Below are 27049 nucleotides of genomic sequence, written 5' to 3'. Positions count from 1 at the left end.
AAAATGGTAAGGCTGCACAGAATTCACAGCAGCAATCACAAAATATTAGTGGACTTGGAGTGTCCTCTAGTAGCGGTTCACATACTTAGCCATGGACAGGCAGATTGAGATCAGGAGAATCTCCTCAAAGCAATGCAAATAGTGGTATGCAGGTATCACGAAAGGGAAAAGAGAAAGTAGATCAGCCCATGGTTGATGTGAATGCAGGTCACTCTTATGTGGATGGTGAATCCAATGGCTCAGAACAGAGCATTGATGATGAGTTGGGTATTCCTTCTGTTGTTACACTTGGAGTAAGGAAGACCAGGGATGTTTTGAGAGCACCTGGTAGTGAGCCTATTTTGCGTAGGTCTACCAGAGCTAGGTATCCTGTGGATAGGCTGAAATATGATGGATTTACAGCCATTCACTATGCCTATATGGTCAAAGTGATACAGGAACCAGAACCCACTTCTTTTGAGCAAGCCATGGGAAAAGAAAAATGGGAGAAAGCCATGGATGAAGAAATGGATGCCTTGGAAGCGAATGCTACATGGGAATTGGTGCCTTTGCCTAAAGATAAGAATGCAATTGGCTGCAAGTGGGTTTATAAGGTGAAGCACAATGCAGATGGTTCTGTGAACAGATACAAGGCAAGGTTAGTTGTCAAAGGGTATGCACAGACATATGGCATTGACTATGAAGAAACATTCAGTCCGGTTGCAAGGATGGCAACCGTAAGAGCAGTCATTGCTATGGTTGCATCAAAGGGATGGTCTTTACATCAGATGGATGTAAAGAATGCTTTCTTGCATGGTGACTTGCAAGAAGAGGTCTATATGGAGTAGCCACCAGGTTATGTTCATGCTGTTCTGACAAAATATGAGGAGGGGAGAGGAGAAGAGTGGAGATGAGGAGAGAGGGCACTGCTAGAGAGCACACCACAAATGACTAACTGTACACTAGATTTAGTTGAAAAAATAGAATATATACAAACCCTTTTATTGTTAGGGTTAGGGGATCTAACCCTTTCCTTTATAGCACTCTATAAGGTTAGTGCTATGCACATATGATCACGTGATGGTGCTATGCACACATGATCACATGATGTTGAGCGTGAACTCTCAACACCTTCCCTCAAGATCAACATCATGAAGTAGGCCTTCCCTCAAGATGATGATTTTGGGGAATAGAAGAAGGACTGAGCATTACATTCCATCACACCCCTTTAATGGGAATGTCCTTCCTCTGCGTCAAACCAAGAGCTAGTCAGTGTTTCTCGAATAGCTCTTTACCGAGTGGTTTGGTAAAGATGTCTGCAACATTCTCTTTGCTATCACAATGCTGTAGTGTGATGTCACCAAGTAACACTCTTTCTCTGATGAAGTGCTCTCTGACATCAATGTGCTTTGTTCTGGAGTGATATACTGGATTCTTGGCCAATGCTTGAGCCGATTGATTATCACAGTATATTGTTGTTGGCTTTGTCTCATCAAAGTAATCTGTTTCTGACAATAGTCTTCTGAGCCATATAGCCTCACATGCACCTGTAGTGAGTGCTCTATATTCTGCTTCAGTCGAAGACAAAGAAACAGTTGGCTGTTTGTTTGACAACCATGATATAGCACCTTGACCAAGGAAAAATGCATATCCCTGTGTCGATCTCCTGGTCTCATGATCTCCGGCATAGTCACTGTCACAGTATCCATGCAACCGTGGATGACTTCCTCTGTATTCTATCCCAAACTGTCTTGTACCTCTGATGTATCTCAAGACTCTTTTGGCTGCATTCCAATGAGACTGTTTTGGATTTGCCATAAACTGTGCTAGTGAGCTTACTGCATAACAAATATCTGGCCGTGTGATTGCCAGATATATAAGAGATCCGATGAGTTGCCTGTAGTATCTGTCATTGACTGTAGGCTTTTCTGAATCTTTAGTAAGTTTCACATTTTGTTCCATGGGAGTGGCTGCAATCTTGCAATCTGCCATATGAAACTTCTTTAGGAGACTGTCAACATACTTGAGTTGACTCATGAATGTGCTATCTGAATCTCTCCAGAACTCAATTCCAAGACAATAGTGCATAAGTCCAAGATCTTTCATGTCGAACTCTGCAGATAAGTCTTGTTTCAATTTTCTGATGAAGCTATCCTTGCTTCCTGTCACAATCAGATCATCTACATACAAAAGTGCAATAGTAATGTCTTCCCCTTGAACTTTGTAGTAGAGAGTATGATCTGCATTGGACTTCATGTATCCCAAATCAGCAAAATACTTGTCGATTCTGCTGTACCAACTTCTGGGTGCTTGTTTTAAGCCGTAGAGACTTTTCTTGAGATGGCAAACCTTATTCTCTTTTCCTGGTTCAACATAACCTGCTGGTTGTTACATGTAGACTTCCTCGTCTAGATAACCATTATTCTTGACATCGAGCTGATACACATTCCATCTGCTGAGTGTCGCTAGTGATATCAAGAACCGTATGGAATCCATCTTTGCTACTGGAGCATAAGTCTCATCGTAGTTTTGACCATATTGTTGTGCAAATCCTTTTGCAACTAATCTGGCTTTGTATCTCTGAATACTGCCATCTGGATTGTACTTCACTTTGTATACCCATTTGTTTGCTATGGCCTTCTTTCCTGGTGGAAGGTCGCATAATTCCCAAGTATTATTCTTATACAAAGCATCCATTTCCTCATTCATAGCAGTTTGCCATTCTGGCTTGTCTACTGCGTCTTCGAAGTACACTGGCTCTTCTGTAGCCATGATGGTAGTCATAAGAGCATAGTTGGTGGTTTCCACCTGAATTGCTTTGCCTTTCTGAGCATATGTCAATCTGGCTGGAGGTCTGCTTTCCCTAGTAGACCGTCTAAGCTGCTGTGGCTCTGCTTGGGGTGTTGCTGGCAATTCTTGCTCTTCTTCATCAACCTGTTCTGTAGATGACTGTGAAGTCGATGCTTCTATCTCCTGTGTAGGTGAGGTTTTCCATTCTGATTCCTCATCAAAGATTACATCTTTGGAGATAATGACTTTGTGGTTGATGGGATCATACAATTTGTATGCTTTGCTTTCTTCACTGTAGCCAACCATGATGCATTTGCGTGACTTCGCATCCAATTTCCTGCGATGATCATCATGTATGTGGGCATATGCTATACAACCAAATATGCGGAGATGCCCAATGTGTGGCTTTTGTCCAGTGAAGGCTTCATAAGGAGTCATACCCTGTATCGGTTCGATAGGAAGCCGATTAAGCAAGTAGTTTGCTGTAGCTATTGCTTCTGCCCAATACTGATTTGGAAGATGCTTTTCACTAAGCATTGCTCTAGCACTGTCTGCTAAAGTCCCATTCTTCCTTTCAGCTCTTGCATTCTGCTGAGGAGTATCTGCACATGTGAATTGTCTTCGTATGCCGTGATTTTTGCAAAAGTTCATGAATGCTGAAGACATGTATTCACCTCCTCTATCTGATCTCATGACCTTGATCTTTCTGCCTGTCTGGTTTTCTACCATAGCTTTGAATTCTTGAAATCTGGAAAACACTTCAGATTTCTCTTTCAGAAAGTAGACCCAACAATATCTGCTGTAGTCGTCGATGAAGGTCAAGTAGTAAAGTGAACCATTTATGCTGCGGGTCTGGGCATAACCCCATACATCTGTGTGTATCAAATCAAGAATACCTCGTGCACGAGAGGTACTTCTGACAAAGTTGGTTCGCTTTTGTTTGCCGAAGCAGCATGCTTCGCAAACTTTTCCAAGAAACTGTAGCTTCGGAATCCCAATTGCCATATTCTGATTCCTGAGATCTAACAAGTACTTGAAATTGACATGACCATATCTCTTGTGCCATTTTGCAGATAGTGGCATCTGTTGCGATTGAACTGACATGGCATGCTTATCTGGTATTGTAGCTAGTATTCTGTATAAGCGTCCTTCCTTGACACCTTTTGCTACTAGCTGACATCTTTTGGACTTGTCTCTGATAGTGCATTCATTACCGTTGAAGATGACTTTGTAATTGTGTTCCGTCATTTGACCTACTGATAAAAGGTTCTTGCTGATCTTCGGAACATAGAGCACATCTTTGACTAATCCTTTTGTACCAATGAAATTGTTCATAGGGATAACACTTGTCCCTTGAACTGGATTCGGTGTATTGTCTGCTGTGTAGATGACATTTTTCTAACCTTCTAATGGCTTCATTTCTGTGAACCATTCCCGATGATTTGTCATATGAGACGATGCACCGCTATCGATGTACCAAGGATCCTGTTCCACTTGGTCGACTTGATAGCTGAAATCTTCTTTGGGATTCAAATCAATGTCGAGGTACATTGTATCAGTCTGTTGCAATTCCTCACTTGCAAGAAACATATTTCCATGTTCATTTGCAAAATGACTGTGACTAGAATGTCCACCACGATGATTTCCTCTACCTCGGAAATTCCCTCGATTACTGCTGGATTGACCGCCTTGGTCGTACTGCTTCTTGCGGCAATCTCTTTCATAGTGTCCAAACTTGTGACAGTAGTGGCACTGAATGTTTGACACGTTGGTGGATGCATTACCTCGTCCTTGGAATCTTCCTCGATTGGAATGATTTCCTCTTTGTTGATTCTGATGCTGCTGAGGATGTTGCTGATGCTGATTCTGACTTTGATTTTGCTGCTGATGATGACCACTTTTCTGGTATGATCTACCTTTGCCTCTGCCTCTGCCTTGGCCTGAAGCTGTGAATGCCTGATCATTAGAATGACCTTTACGTGCTTGAATGGCCTGAGTCCTGAGTTCTTCACCAAGTAGGACTGACTGAAGTTCTTCCAGTGTCGGAATTTGCCGTTGGATGGCAATACTCTGGACTAGATTTTCGTATCCCTCTCCTAGTCCATTCAGAATGACTTGAACCATTTCTGCGGGGTTCATAGTCTCTCCTGCCGCTGCAAGTTGATTGTTGTAGTCTTTTATGCGGAGTACATAAGCATGACCGGTTTCACTGCTGTTGCGGAAACTCTGGTTGATCTGATTTCTCAGGGTGAGAATCCTGGATGTGTTCTTGGACTCGTAGAGAGCTGCGAACATATCCCATGCTTCTTTTGATGTCTTGACTGTGTTGAGCTATCCTAGCATAACATCTTGCACATTCTGCTTGATCAGGTGATAGGCATACTTGTCTTTCTTATCCCATTCTGCTTGAGCTCGGGCAATGGCAGGATCTGCTACTGGTGCGGAAACTGTTTGTGTAGATGTAGATCCTGATGTAGATGCCGTTGCTGATGCTGTGACAACAGATGCAGTAGAGCTACTGGTGGCTGGATTGTCCAATGGTCTAGGTGTAGACCCATCGACATACTCCCATTTGTCCTGAAGCACAAGAATGGTCTCCATTCGGTATTTCCATGTACCGTAATTGGAGTTGTCTAACTTAGCAGATGCCTCCAAATTGAGGTTGCTAGTTGACATGGTGCAAGAAATGTACTCAAGAGTGTCGTGAAAATCTCTGTATGAATCAACTGCAAAACACTGAATATGCCAAGTGAAATCTCTGTACCGTCGGTGAAGATAGAACTGCAGTATATAAAATCTGATCTGTATTACAAGGCTTGTGGCAATGATGCCGGGAATAGCCAAGAGGCTTTACAAGGCTGAAATGATGTGCACGATGCCGTGAGATAGCTGAATAGGCTTTACAATGGTGGCATGTGTGTGAAATCAAATGCTATCTGCCCACTGAATCAATCTGCAATGCCTCTGAACTGTGAAGTCTGCTCACTGAACTGATGAACGTAAGGTTTCAGGTAATGTAATGATGTGAAACCGTATGTGAGCGTATGGACTGACTCCGAGTAGGTACTAGTCGAGAATTTCGGGCATGGCTTAGATTGGCAACTTGGGGAAATTCAAAGCATCCCCTCTATGGCGATCTAGTCTACTCTGATCTAGATCTAAACCAACCGTCGATCGATGAAAGAACAGCAAATAATTCCTTTTCTTTTGTTCTTTTTAAGTGCTGGGTCAGATGCGTCGATGTAGAGGCAAATGTGCGTGAAGGAAGTGGTTTTGTCGGCGAGGCTCAAATGTGAGTGTAACTTGTGCCGAAGTGTGCGCGTGATGTGACGAGCGCGTAGAGCACGAAAAAACGAGCGACTTTCCTTTTTGGAGCGCCCTCAAATTCTTCCTGGATCAAGAGATATGACTTGATCTAGGTGGAGGGGCAAAAGGAGTGCAAATGGTGCTCAATGATGATGTGTCACTGTGAGTCACATGCAGTGATGATGTGGCACTGTGCCTAGCAAGAGGTGTGCCAGTGAAGCTCTGTGCTGAGGTGGCAGGAGTGGTCACATGAAGTGCCTGTGAAGCACTGTGTGTGCCTGCAGAGGTCAGTGCTGACTGGACAGCTGAGGTGGCACTGCTGAGGTGGCAGAGGTGACGTGGCCTGATGACGTGTCACTGATGACGTGGATTGCTGACGTGGCACAAGTGACGTGGCTTGCTGACGTGGTTGTCGATGATGACGTGGCGGTCGGTGATGATGTGGCACACTGACGTGGCGCTGGAGATAAGGTGATGACGTGGCAGTCGACTGCCACGTGTCAACTTTCTAACCAAAGGTGAGGTCTATCAGGGGATAAGGGTAGCCCCTTATCTGCCACGTGTCGCTTCGTGGGCAGCCGGAATCTTTAGTAGATTATTCGGAATCTGTGTAGATTCCGTTGCCATCGGCGTTTGTTTGTTGACGGCGCAGTAGAAGGTCGTAGGTGCTGGAGCTTCCGTTCGGCTGTGGAAGAGCCGCCAGATCTTGAAGGAGAGGCTCTAGGAGCCGGGCTTGCAGGTGTTGGAGGAGGGCTTACGTGTGTACATGCTGTGTGTCGAGGGAGCCCGTGAGCTCTGGTGAGGCGGCTGGCGCGTGTTGGAGCTGTTCGGAGGATGGCGCTGTTTGCTGGTCGTCGAGGAGCCGCCCGTCGTGTGGCGCTGGCGTCGATGGCGATATGGAGCCTTGTCGCAGGAGGATCGTCGGGTTGAGCGAGCTGGAGCGTGCTAAGTCGCCGATGATGCGGTCGTTGTAGGAGGTCGGTGCAAGCAATCGCTGAAGGTGATGGTTGGCCGAGTGCCTTAGGCGCTGAAAGACAAAGAGTCTTGCTAGTGTGAGATCTGCACCGTGTGCTTGGAGTCTCAGCGTGGAGAAGCTTTGTGCTGAGTGTCGGCCATAGGAGCGATGTTGGAGCTATGCTGGGCAAGACGTTGGAGCTGGTCGATGGAGCTGCGTTGAGGCATGCGCGTTGCGTCGCCGTAGATGAGGCTGGGCCGTTGAAGAGCGCAGCTACTAGGAGCGTGGCTCGTTGAGGACCCGGTTGGAGGAGCTGGAACACGGTCTAAGTGGTTGCTTGGAGAGGTAAGCCACCGCCGTTGCAGGGGCTTAGTCGATGGAGCAGTCGGTGAGCCTTTTGTTTAGCGGATCGCCTTAGTGGTTGTAGGCGTTAGATGGCTATGAAGTGCACTGGAGCGTGTTGCAGACTGGATGGCAGATCCTTTGTTGATGAAGCGAGAGGCCGTCTGAGTCACCTGAAGATGCTGTCGTTGCAGCTGGTGATGGAAGAGCTCAAAGGCACTAGGAGCTCAAAGGTTCATCGTGAGCTCGAGTTGCTTATCGAACCGGGAGCTTGTTGTTGAGGAGTTCGTTGGAGATGCAGCTAGGCTGTTGATAGCCGTCTCAATCAATAGAAATCTCTCATGAAATCTCTCTCTCTCACAATAAGAATGTCTCACAAAATGAATTGAAATCCTCACAAGGAAATCTCAAGAAATGAACGGAAATCTCTTAAGGACTAACGGAAATTTTTCTCAACGGAAGTGAAGGGAAGGATCTCACAATCACTCAAGAGAACTCTCAATCTCACAATCTCTCTCGCACTCTCAAGAATCGCAATGCCTCAGCGGAAGGCAAGGGAGCTCTGATACCATGACAAAATATGAGGAGGGGAGAGGAGAAGAGTGGAGATGAGGAGAGAGGGCATAGCTAGAGAGCACACCACAAATGACTAACTGTACACTAGATTTAGTTGAAAAAATAGAATATATACAAACCCTTTTAGGGTTAGGGTTAGGGGATCTAACCCTTTCCTTTATAGCACTCTATAAGGTTAGTGCTATGCACATATGATCAGGTGATGGTGCTATGCACACATGATCACATGATGTTGAGCGTGAACTCTCAACACCTTCCCTCAAGATCAACATCATGAAGTAGGCCTTCCCTCAAGATGATGATTTTGGGGAATAGAAGAAGGACTGAGCATTACATTCCATCATGTTCATCCTGATTTTGTTTGTAGGTTGAAGAAAGCCTTGTATGGCTTGAAGCAAGCACCTAGAGCATGGTCTAACAAGATAGGATAGTATCTTGTCACTATTGGCTTTCAGATTTCCAAAGCAGATTTCTCACTTTATGTGAGAAAAACAGAGAAAGGTATTATGCTGCTTGTCATTTATGTTGATGATTTGATCATCACAGGTGATAGTGATGAAGATATCCTTCATGTGAAAATGCTATTGAAGCAGAAGTTTGAGATGAAGGATTTGGGAGAGCTGCGTTACTTCTTGGGCATTGAGGTGATTAGATCACCAAGTGGGATATGGCTCTTGCAGAGACAGTATGGATTGGACATGCTGTCCAAATATGGGATGATAGGCTGTAAGCCTATTTCAGTTCCTTTGGAGCAGAATGTGAAGCTGAGTGCAGATGCAGGTGAGCTTTTGGAAGACCCTACTATGTATAGACGCATAGTAGGAAGTTTGATTTATATGACTATTACCAGGCTAGATTTGAGCTATGCTGTTGGATTGGTAAGTCAGTTTATGCAGGCTCCAAGGAAACCGCATTTGGATGCGACCAGACGCATACTAAGGTATGTGAAGTCCACATTGCAGTATGGACTATTTTATGAGACTGGGGTTCAGATACAACTGCATGGATACACTGATGCTGATTGGGCTGGTAGTATTCTCTTTTGTGTGTTCTCTTTTGGGAGTGCTGCAGTCACTTGGAGCAGCAAGAAACAGCCTACAGTTGCCTTGTCGAGCACGGAGGCTGAGTACAGGGGTGCAGCGATGGCTGCATGTGAGGTAGCTTGGTTGCAAAAGCTACTTTATGATATGCATCAGTCTACAGATGGGCCAGTTGTCATTTATTGTGACAACATGAGCATTATACACTTGGCAAATAACCCAGTCTATCATGCCAGAACAAAGCACATTGAGGTGCATTATCACTATGTGTGGGAGAAGGTTTTACTAGGTCTTATTGATCTAGTTTATGTCAGCACAGAGGATCAGGTAGCTGACATATTCACGAAGGCATTGGGCGCAGCTCTGCGCAAGTTCAGAGACCTGCTTGGTGTGCAGGAATTGGGATTGAGCTCGAGGGGGAGTGTTGAGATATCGAGCTCCACTCGTGATATGCCAGGGTGACCATTGTGTATTTATGTCACCGACTTGTTAGCTGCAGATGCGGTTGGTACACTTCCCATGAATAATAGCTGGATGACAGCTACCTTTATGTACTCTAGTTCGTGGCTCAGTTAGTATGCCACCTTAGTTAGATGAGTTTGGTTTGAGACCCACATATAGGGCTCATCTACTTTTTGTACTTAGAGTTCTTTTGGCTTTCACAACTAAGAAGAGAAAAACTGTTTTCAGCCTCCACCTTTGTGTGTATTCCCCCATTGTGTGTGTGAGAAAGCTGCAAGTGAGACTCCTCCCTTCTCTCCCACTCTCTTTACAAACGGTAGGGTGGTTTCAAATTTCATCTTTGAACATATATGCACAAGGTTCGAGACCCCTATAAAAATTGTGTCAGACCATGGGAGCCCATTCTTGAATGAAGCAGTAGAGTTGCTCATGGATCATATGGGTATCAATCACCGCACCTCCAGCATCTATTATCCAGCATCCATGGGTCAAGTGGAGAGGACTAATGGTCTCTTATGTAAGTCCATGGGTAAGATGGCAGCTGGTCATCGAAGTTAGTGGGATTTAAAAGTTGCCGAGGCAGTATGGGCATATAACATCACTCACAAGACCTCTATTGGACACACTCCATTTGAGTTAGTATACGGTACCGAGGCCACTCTACCCTTGGAGATAGAAATTCCAGCCCTTCGGCTAGCATGAGAGCAGCAAATGACTGAAGATGAAAAGGTGGAAGCCCAATTGGTGCAGCTTGAAAGATTAGATGAGACCTGTCAGCATGCTTTACATCATGCAAAAATCAAGAAGAATTGACAAAAAGCCAGACTAGATGCCAAGATCCGCAAAGGGTGGGAACGTCACTTTACCAAAGGTGATGTGGTGCTATGTTTGCTAGATCATCAAATGGATAAGAAATTCCTTCCGACATGGTCAGGATCCTCCATACAAAGTTATCAAGGAATGTAGCAACAGTTCAGTGGAAGTTCAAGAGTTGCAAGATCCACATGGAAAGAAGGTGTTCAACAAGCGACATCTCAAGCCTTTCTTTGTGCATGGTTTTCCCAGGCATGGAGATGCTTTGCATTCCCTACCTAGGGGGGGAAACTGTAATGGGCTAAAAATGACCAAAGAAAATAGCATAAATAAAATGAGAATGTGTGTGTGTGGCATTAGTAGCATAAAATAATGTGTGCTAGGCCCCAAGGTTGAGGTGGCAAGCCCATGTGCCACCCTTCCATGTAGGTGGCCCCATAGGTGTTTTATGTGCATAGTCCATAAGGATAGTAATATAATAAGAAAAAGATGGTCGAGGTGGCAAGCCATGCCCATGTGTGACCCTTCCACCTAGGCGGTCCCATCCATGCATTTAGTAGGATAGGTCCAAAGTCAATGGAAGAAATAGTATAAAATAGGTGTGTGAGGTGGAGGTGGATAAGAATCTTGGACCTTCCTCTCCATGTAGGATGGACCCATGTTGTATATTATAAAATTAGGAGTGGGAGCCATGGAGCATCTTAGACTATGGTTATGGGGGTTTGATTTATGTGGAAAATGGAGGCAAGGATTTGTCGCACACATTTGAGAGTGCGTACCCTCCTAGCTCACATGGGAGATTCTCTATCTCACACTACCCATGTGGGATGGCAAATTTATTTCGAGAGCCTCTCCCTTTGGTTATAAAAGGAGGGGCTGCTCCTTGATGTGACACGCTCTCTCTTGTATAGCCACCATGCTTGTATTTTTCCCCTCCACCCTCCTTTGCAATATAGCTATGCCACCATTTGTATGATATCTCACTCTTCTTCCTCTACCCATGCCATGTATATCATCCCCTCTCCCTTCTCCCCTCCTTTTGGGTTTTGTGTTGTGACTTTCCCCTTCTGCCACCCCTCCTTTTGGGTTTTGTGTTGTGACTTTCCCCTTCTGCCACCCCTCTCTTCCCCCACACCCTCCCTCATGTCGTTGTTTCCTCACCCTCCCCCTCTCTCTCCCATGCTATGAAGCATCGCGAGGCGTTCCGCTTGCCGTCTTGTGTGGGTTCGTTTTTCCCACAACATTACACAATTGAATCTTCTTTCATTGTGCTATATTGTTTCCCTATTTATGTCATATGCATTTTTCAAAGCTCCATCCTTCTAGGCATGCAAACTTTGAGGACAAAGTTTTTGAAGAGGTGAGTATCCAGCATTGTATGGCCTCCATAAAAGGGGAAAATATCGAAGACCACAAAGATGATATCAAAGGATGCCAAAGTAAACTCACACACAATGAGTAGCAGCACCTTGTGCAGCAAGAACAAGATATGCATCACAACACATTCATAAGCATGATAGTGGGGGATGTGGCCACAACTTTACCATACCTAATGCCCGTCACTGCTGCTCACTAGGTGAGCATACCTGGGAGCTTTGCCTTCTAGACATAGCAGCCATAATGAGAACAATGGCACCTCATAGGAGTGCTGTAAATGCAAGGGCAGAACTTTGGAACAATGTTCTCGTGCCGTGTGCATAACCTATAGATCCGCTGTGCTATGGGATGCTTGCAACTCTCCCCATCTCAATCCTCATCTGATGTGGGGACGAGACCTGCATTTGTCCAATGGCAATCCTCTGTGCATGTGAGACTCCTTTGTCCTCTAGGTACTGGGATCTAATGATGAGTCCATCCTCCAAAAGTCTCAAGAAGTAGTCATGATAGAATTGGATCTTGGTAGGGAACTCCTGGTCCCCCCTCCCTCCCAAAAGTCCGAGATGTATGGAGTAGGAGGAGATCTAACCGTATGATAAGGTTAATCCCATGTCATGGGATCAACTTGGGTGGTGCATTGAAATGAACTCTTCTAACTCTACGTAAACCACCCTGCTATCTACTGTAGATCATGGGAGTAGCACCATAGAAATTCCTCCCAGCCAAATCCTTGCTGAAGTGTAAGAAGCAGAGAGATCGAATTCTGAATTCACGTAAAGGCTCATTCTCTCTCCTCCTACTCACTCCAACAAGCCCCATCTCCCTAGATGGATCTAGATGCCACATGTTACATTTGTAGGGCCTTTCCTAATGCATCATTTACGCCCCTCTTGGGATACTTTAATTCATTTGCCCCTAGGCACATTTCATGCATTAGGCCCTTAGCCTTAGATCCACCTAGTCTGGTGCTATCTGCCCTCACCTAGGACCTTGACATCATTCCCTCCTGATCATTTACATGAAGCGCAAACACATATATTACAAACATAGATCCTTTAAGGGAAATGTCGACTGATTCTTCCGAGGTCATGCTACCTCAACTAGAGCGTAACATTCCTAACCTCTTCAGACATCAGCGTCCTCGATGATAAAGTTTGGGAACACTCTCTGCAACTGGTATACGGATTCCCAGGTAGCTTCTGATAGAGGCAGACCATGCCATGCAACCAACACCGTGGGTATCTTCCGATTGCGCACTTGCATTGTTCCTCGGTCCAGGATTCTTGTTGGTTTGCGCCTTGCATTATCCTCTATCTCCTGAAACAAAACCACACCTTCGATTAGTGAGTCACTTGTATGTAAAAATTTCTTTAAACGCGAAACATGAAAAACTGGGTGCACCTTGCAACCCTGTGGTAATTCTAATTTATAGGCCACCTTGCCTATTCTTTTTAGAATTAACCATGGCCCACAATATCGAGGTGATAACTTAGCACACTCTCCTGTAGTCAAAGACTTCGAGTGCGTAGGAACTCTGAGAAAAACTTTTTCTCCTTCCTTAAATTCTCTTATAGACCGGTTTTCATCCGCATACGCCTTGGCTCTATCCATAGCCTGGCGGATGTTAGCTCTCGCAAGTGCTAGCATCTCCCGCATCTGAACCACAAAGTTCGCGGCACTAGGCACTTTCTGAGGTATTCCAACTGTAGTTGGATTTGCTGGTCTATAACCATAATTCAATTCAAAAGGACTAAACTCCGTAGAGGAATGTTTTCTATCATTGTAGGCAAACTCTAACAATGGCAACCACTTGTCCCATGTATGTTGCCTCAATGATACATATGCTCTCAGCATATCCTCTAAAATCTGGTTGACTCTCTCCGTTTGACCATCCGTCTCTGGATGATCCCCACTACTCATTCCCAACTCAGTCCTTAGTGTCTCAAATACCGCTGTCCAAAAATGACCGGTAAACTTGACATCCCTGTCTGACACTATGGATTTAGGCAATCCATGTAGACGAAATATTAAACAAATCCGCCACTTGCGGGGCACTAACAGACTCTCTAGTCGGAATGAAGTGAGCCATCTTGGTTAGACGATCAACCACCACAAGGATAGAATCATATCCTCCTTGTGTCGTAGGCAGACCCACAATAAAGTCCATGGAAATGCTCTCCCACTTACCTAGTGGTACTTCCAAGGGCTGTAAAAGTCCGGGTGGCCTCACCCGTTCTGCCTTACTTACTTGATACGAGAAACACCGTGTCACATATTCATGAATATGCTTTTTCATCTTTGGCCAAAAGAAATCTCGCTTCACGAGATCATATGTCTTCTCGACTCCTGGATGTCTCGCACATGGGCTATCATGGCATTGTCGAATGACTCTCTGCTTGAGATCATTCTGACTAGGTACTACGACCTTGCCATTTCTTTTTAGCATACCATCCCTTATGGTATATCTTGCATACGTTTGGCCTTTTCTGGATGCCAGGTCATCCTTTTCTTTCCCGGGTCTAAACACATGAGCCTTAGGCCATAAGCTCTGGACAAACTCGTCCACTTTTTGAGTTTCCCTTATCTCGGTCATTAGAGCACTCTCTAATACCGTAAAACTCATATTGTGCATAATGCGAGACAACGCATCGGCAACTTTATTATCCTTTCCTCTTTGGTACCGAATCGTCAAATTAAACTCCTGCATGAGTTCTGCCTACCTAGCTTGGCGGCCTCTCAAGTTAGGTTGTTTACAAAAAATGTTTCAGAGTATCGTGGTCAACATCCACATAAAACTCTGATCCATACAAATAATGCCTCCATGTTTTCAAAGCATGGATAACAGCATACAACTCTAATTCATGAGTTGGCCAATTCCGTTGAGAGGGAGAAATCTTCTTGCTTTCAAAGGCGACTGGCCTTCCCTCTTGAAGAAGAACCGCTCCTACCGCAATGCCACTTGCATCGGTTTCTAGGAGCAACGGTTTCTGGGGATCAACTATTTTTAACACCGGTCCTGAAACCACAGCTTGTTTCACGGCATTAAAACTTTCTTGTTGATTCTGCCCCCATATAAAAGGTACTTTATCTGAGGTCAGATCAGTCAATGGCGATACTATTTCGGAATATCCTTTGATATGCCTTCGATAAAACTGGACAAATCCCAAGAATGATCGCAATGCGGTCAAACTCTGAGGTATTGGCAAAGTTAGTATCGCAGCCACTTTCTTTGGATCCATTTCTACCCCCTCTGGAGTGATTATGAACCCTAAATATTCAAGTCTAACCATACACAATATAGTTTTCTTTTTATTCACATAAAGACTGGCTTTCCTCAAAGTACTGAACACTACCCTCAAGTGCTCATAATGCTCAGTAATGTTTTTACTGAATACTAGAATATCGTCAATAAAATGTACTACAAACTTTCCGATATACGGACGTAGTAAATTGTTCATAAGCATGACGAATGTAGCTGGAGCATTGGTAAGTCCAAAGGGCATTACCAAAAACTCATAATGTCCAAACCTGCTTCTGAAAGCGGTTTTATGCACATCCTCGGCTCTAATCCGGAGCTGATGGTAGCCACACTTAAGATCTATCTTATTGAAAATCACGGCTCCATGTAATGCATCTAGCAAATCATCGATCCGAGCCATCGGATACCTGTGCTTTATAGTGATATTATTCAATGCTATACAGAGGCGAAAAGTATCATCTTTCTTCTTCTTTAATATCACTGGCGAAGCAAAAGGTGAGAAACTTGGTTGAATCTGTCCCAACTTGAGGTATTCTTCCAGTTGTCTTAACCTCCGCTTCTTCGGTAAAACTCATTCGATAGGGAGGTCTATTTACAGGTTCTGCCCCCGGGATCAGTTCAATCTTACGCTGAACATTTCGCTCTGGAGGTAACCCATAAGGTAGCTCATCCCTAAAACATTCAGAGAACTCCTCTGCTATTTGATTAGCCAGCTTGGCCATCTCTACACTCTGAACAACATCAGTGCTAGCCGAAGAATCATCAACCGGCTCTATCGATGCCGTACAAAGGAATAAAAACTCTTCTTGAGCTTTTCGGATTTCCATCACGGAAACCAACGGTCCTTGAGGTATATCTTTCTCACCTCGTAAGACATATAGCACATCATTCATCTTGAATTGATATACGTGCTTTTTCCAATCAATGGCTAGATTCTTCCTAGAATGCCAAGCCTTACCCAGGGCTATATCTGCATGAGTAAGCTTAGTCATTTCAAAATCAAGCTTCTCAGCATAGTCCTGAATCCGAAGCTCCAACTGGGTAACCCTTTGGTCCCATACTTCAGTTGAACTTCCATATGCCATCGTGACTGTATACGCATAGTCAGATGGACTAGTTTTTAACTTCAGCCTCTTCACGAGCTGGAGTTAATTACATTGTGCGTTGACGCTGAGTCAAACAACACAATGACATCATGATTGGCCACTTGCCCTTTCATCTTAATTAACTCCGTATCATTGAAGGTTGTACACCCCGTTGCTGTGGGCTTAGACAAGATGTTATCAGGTGCACTAGTTACTAGCTTAGCAACAGACACACATAACAAAAAAGGTACTGACCTCTGAGAAGATCCCGCTAGCTGAATCTGCATCTGTTCCGCTCTGGGACTTCCCTCCATTTCCACGTTGCATTCTGAGACTACCATCTCAGCCATCCAACGATCCTTGTTTCGTGGACAATCTTTCCACTGATGAGGCTGAAGGCATCCGAAGCACAAGCCTTCTCTCCTCGCTTTTTCTCTTTGCTCTGGGTTCAAAGAAGACTTTGACCAAGCCCGGGCTGCCATTAGATTTCTTCTGGTACCCATACTGGGTTCCGAATTGCACAAACCCACTTGGTCTGCTGCCCTTGGCATCTTCATAGTACAGGGCTATTGCAATTGCATCATCTAACGTGTTCGCATACTTAGCCCGAACTTCCATTTTTATCCGATCATTCAATCCAAAGATGAAATCTTTCACTTGGATTGATTGAGGTAGGAGTTCATCAACCTTCATTACACTGTCTCGAAACTTATCAGTGTATTCTGCCACCGACAAATTTCTTTGACGAAGGTTTCGATACTGATCCCAAGCTCGGGATGCTTCGTCAGGAGGTAAGAAGTGTTTTCTAAATTCCCTTTTAAACCCCTCCCAGGTAGTGGATGCTATACCATCTTTCTGTTGTTTAATCCACCACCGATCCGCTGCCTCACTAAACATGTGGGTGGCCTCGCGGATTTTCTTCATATCATTTCTGATTTCACAAATGGCGAACGCCTCGTCCCATTTGTGTAACCAGGTCTCAATGATATCAGAACTACGGTCTGACATCCGACCAGAATACTTTTCCGGCCTATAATTGGCAATATCAGGCACTTTAGCCCTCCTAGGCTCGACCGTATGAACACTAGACTCCGGTTCCATCGGAGACTTTCCTTTCTCCTCTCGAGAAGGTCTGGCAGACATACTGTGTACCATTCTCCTGAGTTCAGACTGCCCTGCATTTGCTTGTAACTGTTGCGCTAATATCTGTTGCAAGGCATCCTCTAATAATGCAATCCTGCCAGATAAAGTGTGAACTACGGGGCGCGACACCTGCTGGGTTGGCTGGACTCCTGACTCTACAGGGTCCATCCTGGAAGCTCCTTCTTCTGCCTCCATTCTGGTCAATGGGTGTTTAAAAAAAAAAAAAACACCGCTAAAAACTGTAATTACAAACTGACACAATTCTGTGTACTTGCACTCTGATACAATTCCCTATGCTAGGGAATACCTGCAATCCCACATGCACACTAACTAGGCATTTAACACAGGCATCTATCCAAAATCCCGCTTTTCCCTATACTAGGGAAGTTCCTGCAAATCAAACCTGACTCAAGTACAGAGGCATATACACAAACACAATCTCCCAAAACTGCCCACAGAATTTTGGAGAAGCAAAATCCCAAGTGTGCTATGGCATCAATAGCTTCATACGGGCTGGCAATCAACGAAAGTCTAGTCCGTTTAAAAAAAAGAAAAAGAAAAAAAGAAGTAATGACAGAACAAAGAGGAAAAAATATGTCGAGAGCCCCCTGGTCTGTGATCTCGTCAATTGCATGCAAGTACTTCTGAATCATATGTCCACGCTCCCGCGATGCAAAGCCACAGCAATCTGTTCGCTGTCTTCTGCTGGTAATTGCTGGCCCTTCAGATAGCATGTGATTGAGTTGTGGAGCCAGCACATAGTTAAGAGTCGTGATTCTACGAAATCGCGATCATCAATCTTCCGCTCTGCTATGAACCCCAGGTAACGTGATCCCTTGGACGCTGCCTCGACTGCGCCTTCGACCTTGTCACGCTACTGTGAACGAATTCCCGCTCAGGTTCAAATTACTACCAAAGCCACGCCTACGAACCTTTCGCTTACGTAAATTTCCCGCTGCATATACGATCTGCTTGAAAGTACACGCAACCAGTGCAACGGCTCAACTATCTCCTGCGCTGTGTACACCGCTATCAAACGACCTCCTCGCTCGCTTCTTCGCATGCAACGCAGGATCATTCACTCTCGTCGCTCGTCATCCCCGAGTCTCCTCACCTAGTGCTCTGATACCAAATGAAACGAACTCTTCTAACTCTACGTAAACCACCCTGCTATCTACTGTAGATCACGGGAGTAGCACCATAGAAATTCCTCCCAGCCAAATCCTTGCTGAAGCGTAAGAAGCAAAGAGATCGAATTCTGAATTCACGTAAAGGCTCATTCTCTCTCCTCCTACTCACTCCAACAAGCCCCATCTCCCTAGATGGATCTAGATGCCACATGTTACATTTGTAGGGCCTTTCCTAATGCATCATTTACGCTCCTCTTGGGATACTTTAATTCATTTGCCCCTAGGCACATTTCATGCATTAGGCCCTTAGCCTTAGATCCACCTAGTCTGGTGCTATCTGCCCTCACCTAGGACCTTGACATCATTCCCTCCTGATCATTTACATGAAGCGCAAACAGATATATTACAAACATAGATCCTTTAAGGGAAATGTTGACTGATTCTTCCGATGTCATGCTACCTCAGCTAGAGCGTAACATGCATCCATGCTGTACTGAAAGGGGGAAGGTGGTCCATCTGAATACCCAGATTGGCAACTATGGGGATACACGTGCCTACCATGCTGTGTTGACCTCGCTCTGCTAAACATCTAGATGACTCTAGTGCTAGCCTTGGTAGTCTTTGGTTAGGTAAGGCCCAAACTTTGTGAAGGAATGTCACTGTCTAAAAGATGGCATCAATCTCAATTGGTGATATGGTGAACTCTTCCTGTACTACTGATGGGGGACTGATGGCTTACTCTGAATCATCCTAGATTCCATAATCACCTGTAGCCTGCTCAAATCTCCTCCAATTTGTTGCCGAGAGATCACCTCCCTTAAAGGGTACTGCATACATGGCATCCTGGAAGTACGTCAGAAAGCACTGACTCTCTAGTTAGGCCAAAGCTCCCTGTCCTTGTGTGAGTCGTGCCCTTGCTACATTGATCATCTGAAAATTGGCCCTGTGAAGACTGCCCCGAAGTATGTGTAAGATTGCACTATCTCCACTTTCTCACCTCGGTAAGTGAAGCTATGTCGATAGAGTGCTGCACGTGAGCTATTGAAGATCATAACCTACCTCCTAGACGATCAATAAAGGATGTGATCTCATCAATGTAGAACCCAAAGAGAGTCAGTGAAAGGGCATCCTTGTTTCACTCTGATCATGCTCTCAACCCAATCTGATAGGCCTCCTGGGCCACAAACTCTCCCTCTGACGGACTCTTATAGGCTCATCACGCCCTAGATCATGACCTCTGGAATCTACCTCTCTTGAAGTCTCCTGATCATATGAGATCGTGGGACAATGTCAAAGGCCTTCCGAAAGTCTATAAAGCAGGCGTAGACTTTCTGGGATCTCGACTTTGCCTCCTCAATGATAGCCCGCAGGGTGAAGATGTGGTCTAGGGTGGAGTGCTGTCTCTGGAATCCTGCTTGTCTTAGAGCCTGCTACCCATGTGCCTCTGTGTAGCCGCTGATCTCCCTCTCTAGTATTGACGCTAAGAGTATGGTAGTTCCTAGTATCCATGGGGTTCCCTGCTTTGTCTATCGGAATAATGGTGGTAGAGAGAGAGAGAGATTGGGAGACTGAGCGTGTAGGCTACAAGTAGGGGGAAGGAGGAGGGAGAGTAGATAGGATTACATGTCACATCAAAAGTACATTGCACATGAGGGGAGGGTACTTATATGGTACCTCCTTATCCCCTTTGACCTCTCTATCTTGCAAAGACCCCCAAGAACTAATAATCCTAACCCTTAACAACTTGACCAATTTTTGGCCTTCATTACACTTCATGACGAAGTCACTCACCAAATATCCTCCAAATTTAAGTTGCACTTGTGGTCCAATTATCAAGTGTTTACTTTTTAAGGCTGGTCACAGCTTCCTATTGGCTACGTCTTGAGTAGATGAGGCATGTTTGATTCTGCAACCGTTGCACTCAACATTGCCTTTGGAGATGGCAAGGAACACAACCATAGTCACAAGAAATGTTTCATCTGTTTCGTTGTTTCGTCATTTCGACATTTCGTTTCGGCTTTTCGTACGAAATGGATAGGTTTTGAATTGATACTTAATATATACCCTTATAGGACAAAAAGATATGTTATATTTAAGTTAGAGTGAACAAAGAGAAATATAAGTCAAGATACTAAAAGGAAATTCAAAACATAAACACCTTGGATTCTAGAAAAAATGGGGCAAAAATGTTTATTTTGATTTGGGTGAAACAAAGGTTTCGTTGAGAGCGTTTTGTCCTATTCGTTTGTTTCGAGTTTCGAGGTTTCGAAGAGGACGAAACGGGTTTTCATGTGACTATGAACACAACGAGTTAGATGCTTTCATAGTTCTGTGTAGCTATCAAGGAGTCCTAGGGTTGTGACTTGGAGGATGGTTGTGTGGCTCTTTGAGTTGGAGTAGGTTTACCACTTCAAAGTGATAGGCGGTAGTTCTTGGTCTCATTTCATCCAAGGTGGCTTGCTGAGCAGATCCGAGTTCTCTCTGGTTATTCGGATACCCTATTGGAGAGCTCTGCTCCTTGAGGATGACAATTGGGAGACCATATTTAGCATCACTATAACTACCTGGCATATCTGGGTCGCTTTGGTGGTGGGCGCTCATTAAAGCTAGCTCTTAGCCACATTGGTAGCCATTTCACTCCAAATTCTCCGCAATCTCTAGGAGATGGTTAGGAGGGCTCTTCAAAGTCTTCTAGGCATCACAATGCTCTCATAAGATCCAGCCTCTAGGCATCTCGTAGTGTCTCATGGATAGAGGTATCCAGTTTTTATATAATCCCCCAAATTGGCTCCTTCTAGCTGCTTATTGGCAGTGTGCCAACAACTTTGTGTGGCAGCCTGTAAGTGATTGGTCTACACAGTGCCCTAGTGGACAGCTTAGTTCTAAATCTTTTTCAAAGCTTATCAAAACTCTACAGGACTCCAAATTATGGAGCATTTTGTGAAATTACCTCCCTCAGCATTAAAGCATTTGTCTATAACGTCACCTTGAATTTTTAGGGAAGAGACTATCATAGTTACCAGGGCATGGCATTCCGACATCCGGAATGTCTGGAATGCCATTTTAGAAAGCAAGCCGGAACTAAACGTCCCCCCCTTTTTTTTGGTGGTTGGTTTTGCTCTTTGAAAGTTTCAAATGGCTATTTTAGAGCTTATATAGAAAGGTTAAAGCTGTAAAACGTTAGTTTCTTTTGTTTTCTAGCATAGTTTTATGTCATATGGTTACGTGTCGTGTATGACATGGCGTTCCGGTTCCCGTTCCCCCTTCCCGGAACGTTCCCGTTCTGACATTCAAATTTCTGGAACGTTCCCGTTCCCTGGTAACTATTGGAGACTACACCCCCTTGATAACTTCGGAATGTATCCTGGTTTTTGGTTCAAAAGAAAGACAAAATATTATGTGTGATCCCAAGTAAAGATTTTGAGGAAATGAGGAGCCATGGGATGCAACATTTTTCTAGAAAGATATGACTTTCAGCCCTGTAGTAGGAATAATAATTGAGCGATCCCCATTCCCGTATGTTGATTACGTGCCTGTTCACACGTGCTTTCTTTCCGCTCCATTCACTAGGATATCAAAGAAAGGGGGAATACAGCAGGTAACCAATCTTATAAACTTTCTGACTCTTGGATGTATTCGTGCCATGCAGATTGGACTTGTTTTAGACTCGGGGATTGAAAGGGATTTGCAATTACGGCATCTTCAAGTCGCTGATGCAGCTCATGCATCCCTAGGTGTAACGATTGTGGAACACATTGTCACCGATATGCCATTGGGGGTATGCTTTATTGTTTTAGATAACAGTAAATGTTGTACCTGCTGAAACTCCTGTTTATGTATCTTACTTGGCAAGCAGCTCAGAAAGGAGTTTTCCATGCGACTTGAATACCTCAGTTGTTATAAAATGTGGCTTGTTAACCAGCTTTTGATTATAGTTCTGTATTCATTGATTTAGAGTGTTGTATGCAGGTGGAGAAATGGATAGATAGAGAAACGGGTCAGTCAACAGGCAGGCTGCTTCAATCAGATTCTTTGATGAGAGCTGTGGACACCTTGGTGAAACAAACAAATGTAAATGCAATTGCGGTGGTTGCTCGATTCCCGGATGATAGCGTAGAGGAAATTAGTGACTATCGGCAGGGTCAGGTAGGTTTGCAGTTTTAACACTTTTTCACAGGTTTTAAAGTCTTGTTAACTGTAATTAGAGGATGATTTTTTTCACAGAGCAGTTTTAAAATGATATTTATGATGAGAGTGTTTATATATTTGTTCTCTATATTTTAAATGCAGTATCTTGTTTTGCAGTCTAAATTCTAATTTTGTAAATCAGGGAGTTGATGCCTTGGCGGGCGTTGAGGCAATTATTAGTCACATGGTTGTGGAATGGTTTCAAATCCCCTGTGCACATGCACCTGCTCTTTCTCCCTTACCTTTAGATCCAACTGTTTCTCCACGATCAGCTGCGGAAGAGGTATTTTTATTTTTCTATGTACTACTATGTATGTATCAATCAAGAACAGAAGACTGTGCAAAGCATTGGATTAAGACTTTTTTTTGTTGGTCTTCATCGCTGTGTTCCTTTAACAGATTGGCTACACATTCTTGCCTTCTGTACTTGCTGGCCTTAGCAGAGCTCCTCAATATATTGTTAGAAATAAAATGGTGGGACAAGGCATCTCATTCCAAGGTTCGATATGGACAAATGATATAGATTGTGTGGTTGTTCTTATCAATGCTTGTGGAGGTTCTGGAACTCTTGCTTTTAACAATAGCAAACATAAGGTATGCATTCAAACTTACCTTGTTTGGAGGCATGCTCTCTGGAAATTGAATTACCTTGAATTGATGCCAAAGTGTGTTGTGGCAATGACACAGCCTCTGCTGATCGCGGTAGAAGAGAATGAAACAGTTCTAGATGATACACCCGAGAAGCTACACTTGGATGTGGTATGTCTCTACGTTGCTTGAATCTAGCTTGTTTTTCATTTCGTGTGTTGTGAATGTTGTGGTGACTTCATTAAAAACTTTTAGAGGTTTCTGTGGTACAACAATTAATAGAAAGCTATTAGCTACTTAATATCAAAAGATATCAATGTCACTTGGCTCATGCCTCTAATAAGAGGGTGTTCCAACAAATCTTTGTTTAAGTCAAATCATCCACGAATTTTCTCTCACCGAGGCCCTGCAAAGAATCATACTCGTAGATGCTAAAAGAAAAAGTCTATAGAGTCAAACCAGATTGGATGGGAGCAAAAACCCAAGACAATTTGAAAGCAGTCAACTATATGGGATAACTCCATGGATCAATGCTGGCTTTGGCCTCCAATGGTGATGGATGGTGCTGTGCTGCCTTATTTGTAAATCCACTGCTTTCACACAAGGGAGGCATGAAATCCTGTGCCATGATCAAAGAGTTCTCCATGCCTCCTTTCTGTTCATCTGGCCATCCACCTCGTGAGCGCCTTGAGGATGTTTGTCAAATGGAAGTATGGTAGATGGAAGGGCTTTGGGAGATGTTCAATAAATGGCACTTGGGGTGTGGTAGTGTGATGCATACGACTGCTTTTCATCCCTTGAAGATGAGGGTATTGGGGATCATGCAAGGGGGATCAACATATCATGACATTTCCCCGAAGAGAACCCAAGTGAGGAGCTCAAAAACAGGTGGATCAAAAGAAGCATAAGCTAAGTCAAGAAAGTGCAGCGGAATGTGAACAGCAAACTGAGAGCACACCAAGCAAACTCAAATAGCAAGAAAAATGCATCATATTGTACATATAGGCCTCTCAGCTGCATGTTGGATCAACACAAGAGAGCTGGAAAGCTCTCCAAGCAGCTGTTGTGGAGGCGGCTTGGTAAATAGCTTTGCTACGTGGTTCATCGGTGCTGAAGAAGACCAGCGAATTGAATACTTGTGGGTTCAGTCAGCAAAAACCCCATCCTGTTGCGTACGCTCCTCAAGTAGACCACCTTGGATGCCGAGCCACATGCTCCCAATCTTGGTGTCAATCTCCTTGAGTCTAGCTTCTCCCCACTCTGCATCATTCCATTGGCGTACAATCCTTCGTATGCTGCTGGTGCCACAAGAACCGCAATCTTGGGTACCAAGGCATCTGCACGAATGAGCTCAACACCCCATTTGGAAGCCTTAGGGCCAATTTGGTATGCCACAGCCAAATTGATGAACTTGCACGTGTCTTGTACAATGGGGAAGCGATCTGCTCGCAAGGACCATCCATGGTACAACTAGTGCTATCCCCTCAGTGGCAATCTGCTAACCCAAAAGCGTCTAGCAGCTCATGTACAAACCGTTGCTCTACGAAACACGACGCCCCCTTTGGATCTGCCGAATCACTTCTCCCGAGTTGGTGGTTTGCATAGGTCCACTTGAGTCAGCAAGGGCTAACTCCCGTGGTCATGAAGTCTTCTTGGAAGCCTGCCTCGTACTGAACTCTATATGCATCTGCCCACATGTGCAAGTACAACAGTGTCCTTGCTCCATCAACTAGCAAGCCATCCACTATCTGGCTCGAATAGCTTGCCATGGTGTATCTGCAACCAACTTCCACTCATCACCGTCCTATCCAATGGTGAGAGAAGATGGAATAGAGAGTTTGTAAGCATGTCTCCCATCCTAAACCACTTGTCTTGTGACAACGTTTTGGATGGCCATAGAATGGTCATCAAATTGTGCCCTTTTGCCAATTTGGCATACCGCCGAAACGAATGGTCGTGAGTCCATCAGGAAAAACCCCATTTAGACGCGTAGCTGCCTCATCCAGACCACCTTGGATGCGGAGCCCCATGCTCCGTGTTTGCCATGATTTTTCGTATGTTGCTGCTGCCACAAGAACCGCAATGCTATGTGCCAAGGCATGTGCACAAACAAGCTCGACACCCCCTCTGGAAGTATTAGGGCCAATTTGGTATGCCACAACCAAATTGATGAACTTGCACATGTTTCAGTACAATGGGGAAGCAATCTGCTCACAAGGACCATCCATGGTATAACTAGTGCTCGGATCCCCTCGCTAGCAATTTGATAACCCAAAAGTATATAGCGGCTCATGTATAGGATCTCTACTCACGAGCTGGTTATCTGCATAGGTCCATCCGAGTTAGTGGGAACTAACTCTTGTGGTCGCGAAATTGGAAGCCTGCCTTGTACTCGACTCCATATGCCTCTGCCCACATCTGCAGGTACAACAGTGTCTCTGCATACTGCCATCAGCTGGCAAGCCATCCCCCATCTGGTACCGAATAGCTTGCTGCGGTGTATCTGCAGCCAACTTTCACTCATCACCTTCTTGTCCATTGTTATTAAAGAAGTTGGAATAGAGAGTTTGTAAACACCATGATCCACTCTCCCGCCCAAACCACCTATCCTGTGACAACGTCCAAGATGGCCACGGAATGCCCATCGAGCTGTACCCATTTGCTAGTCTGGCACAACAGTTGAAAGCCCAGTGATTGTATAAACAACACATTGGAGCTTGGAGGATTGCTTCCCCCTTTGCCATTCGGAATGGTCTCGAGCCCTCCCTCTCCACAAACTGGAATTGTGGCACTGTCGCTGAGGAACCCATCGCCTGGCATCAAGTGCAAGCCTTGGAATTCTACTAGGAATGGCATCATGTGCCGAGATGCACCACTACCAAGGATCCACCCCCTAGTCTCACCAACTTTGAGGGCAAGCCCCTCTCCTCTCGAAGAAGATGAAGAATCTAGGACCCGCAAATGAACAAAGGCGGTGATGATAGCTACAGCAGAGGTACCGATACCCTGGCCTTGATTTTTCTCAGGGAAATTCCTCTAGTATTGGCCCTTCTGGCCACAATGGTTGCATGTACGTTCTGCCTTCAAGGCCTCTCTTTCTGCATCAATCTTCTTTGAGGATGAGAATGAAGTTCCAGTTCCCTTTACCTTTGCTTTGTCCTTGGTTCTGCTGGGAAGCCAAAGCCTTTGCAACTCCTCCTTGTGGAGGAATCTGAAAGTGTTTCTCATGATCAAGCACTCTTCCCAGGTGAGAGCGTTCAACCTCCCACTAGTGATAAGAGAAGAATAGAAAGCTGAATTTTGGGATAAAAGATGAGACACCAGCGTGATGGCCATGTCCTCGGATGAGATCTCCTTCCCTGCCTGGAGAGCCTCTTGCTGAAGTGCCTGAAGCTTGTTGATGTGCTCCCACATCATGGCTGACTTGGCGGGATTCAACACTCTCATTTGCACTTCGATGGAGGCCCTCTTCATCCAGCAGACTCCGTTGTAGAGGGAGGCCAAGTGCTCCCATACATCATGTCATTGACGTGGTTGATAACTCGAGGTCAAGAAAATAAAGGAACAGACGTGTGCATCTACCCAATCCCAGAGCTGGGCCAAGGTCTCGGCTTCCATCTGCTCAAGGATCCCAAGGTTCTTTGCAAGTGGATTTGGCTTGGTAACGCTCACAAGGATGAAGTTAGTCAGGTCATAAGACTGAAGTGCAAACTCCACCATCACTCTCCAAACCCCGTAGTTGCCGCCATCCAACTGATGGTGGTCAATGGGAAAGGCGGGTAGAATGGAGATCTTGATCTGGTTCTCAGCCATCTCGAGTAAAGTTGCCATCTCAGAGGGGTTGGAGAAGTAGCTCTTGTGAAAGGGGGGAACAAAAGAAGAAGAGATAGGAAGCTTGGGAAAGAAGAGAGGAGGCTAGAAGAGAATGTGGGAAGGAGAAGAGGTTGCTCCAATGCTTGCCACCTGTAACGCGTTCTCAGCAGTTCCTTGCTGTCCATGCCTTGCAACACCTTCTC

At 44.8% G+C, this 27049-nt stretch overlaps 2 protein-coding genes across 2 annotated transcripts in view; one reads left to right on the top strand and one right to left on the bottom strand.

Annotated features, from left to right (window-relative positions):
- Nucleotides 1-27049, top strand: part of LOC147602581 (uncharacterized) — a 117139-nt gene that overhangs the window by 7800 nt on the left and 82290 nt on the right. The window contains exons 2-6 of the mRNA XM_086797856.1: nt 21907-22035; nt 22227-22403; nt 22588-22728; nt 22845-23039; nt 23133-23204. Of these exons, the coding sequence (XP_086653982.1) occupies nt 22024-22035; nt 22227-22403; nt 22588-22728; nt 22845-23039; nt 23133-23204 (597 nt within the window). The 5' untranslated portion in view covers nt 21907-22023. The remainder of the gene's footprint in view (nt 1-21906; nt 22036-22226; nt 22404-22587; nt 22729-22844; nt 23040-23132; nt 23205-27049) is intronic.
- LOC147602582 (uncharacterized) lies at nt 15355-15984 on the bottom strand. Its single transcript, XM_086797857.1, has one exon. It carries the CDS (start codon nt 15982-15984, stop codon nt 15355-15357), a length of 630 nt encoding a protein of 209 aa, XP_086653983.1.

The sequence above is a fragment of the Cibotium barometz genome, unplaced genomic scaffold, assembly GCF_041138505.1.
Source record: "Cibotium barometz isolate CiBa-2024 unplaced genomic scaffold, ASM4113850v1 ctg453, whole genome shotgun sequence".
Taxonomy (NCBI): domain Eukaryota; kingdom Viridiplantae; phylum Streptophyta; class Polypodiopsida; order Cyatheales; family Cibotiaceae; genus Cibotium; species Cibotium barometz.
Note: the sequence above shows the minus strand (reverse complement) of the source record. Positions and strands in the feature narration are given on the sequence as shown.

Excerpts from the sequence above, each read along its gene's own strand:
- LOC147602582 (XM_086797857.1), bottom strand. The coding sequence starts at position 15,984 with ATGGCATATGGAAGTTCAACTGAAGTATGGGACCAAAGGGTTACCCAG.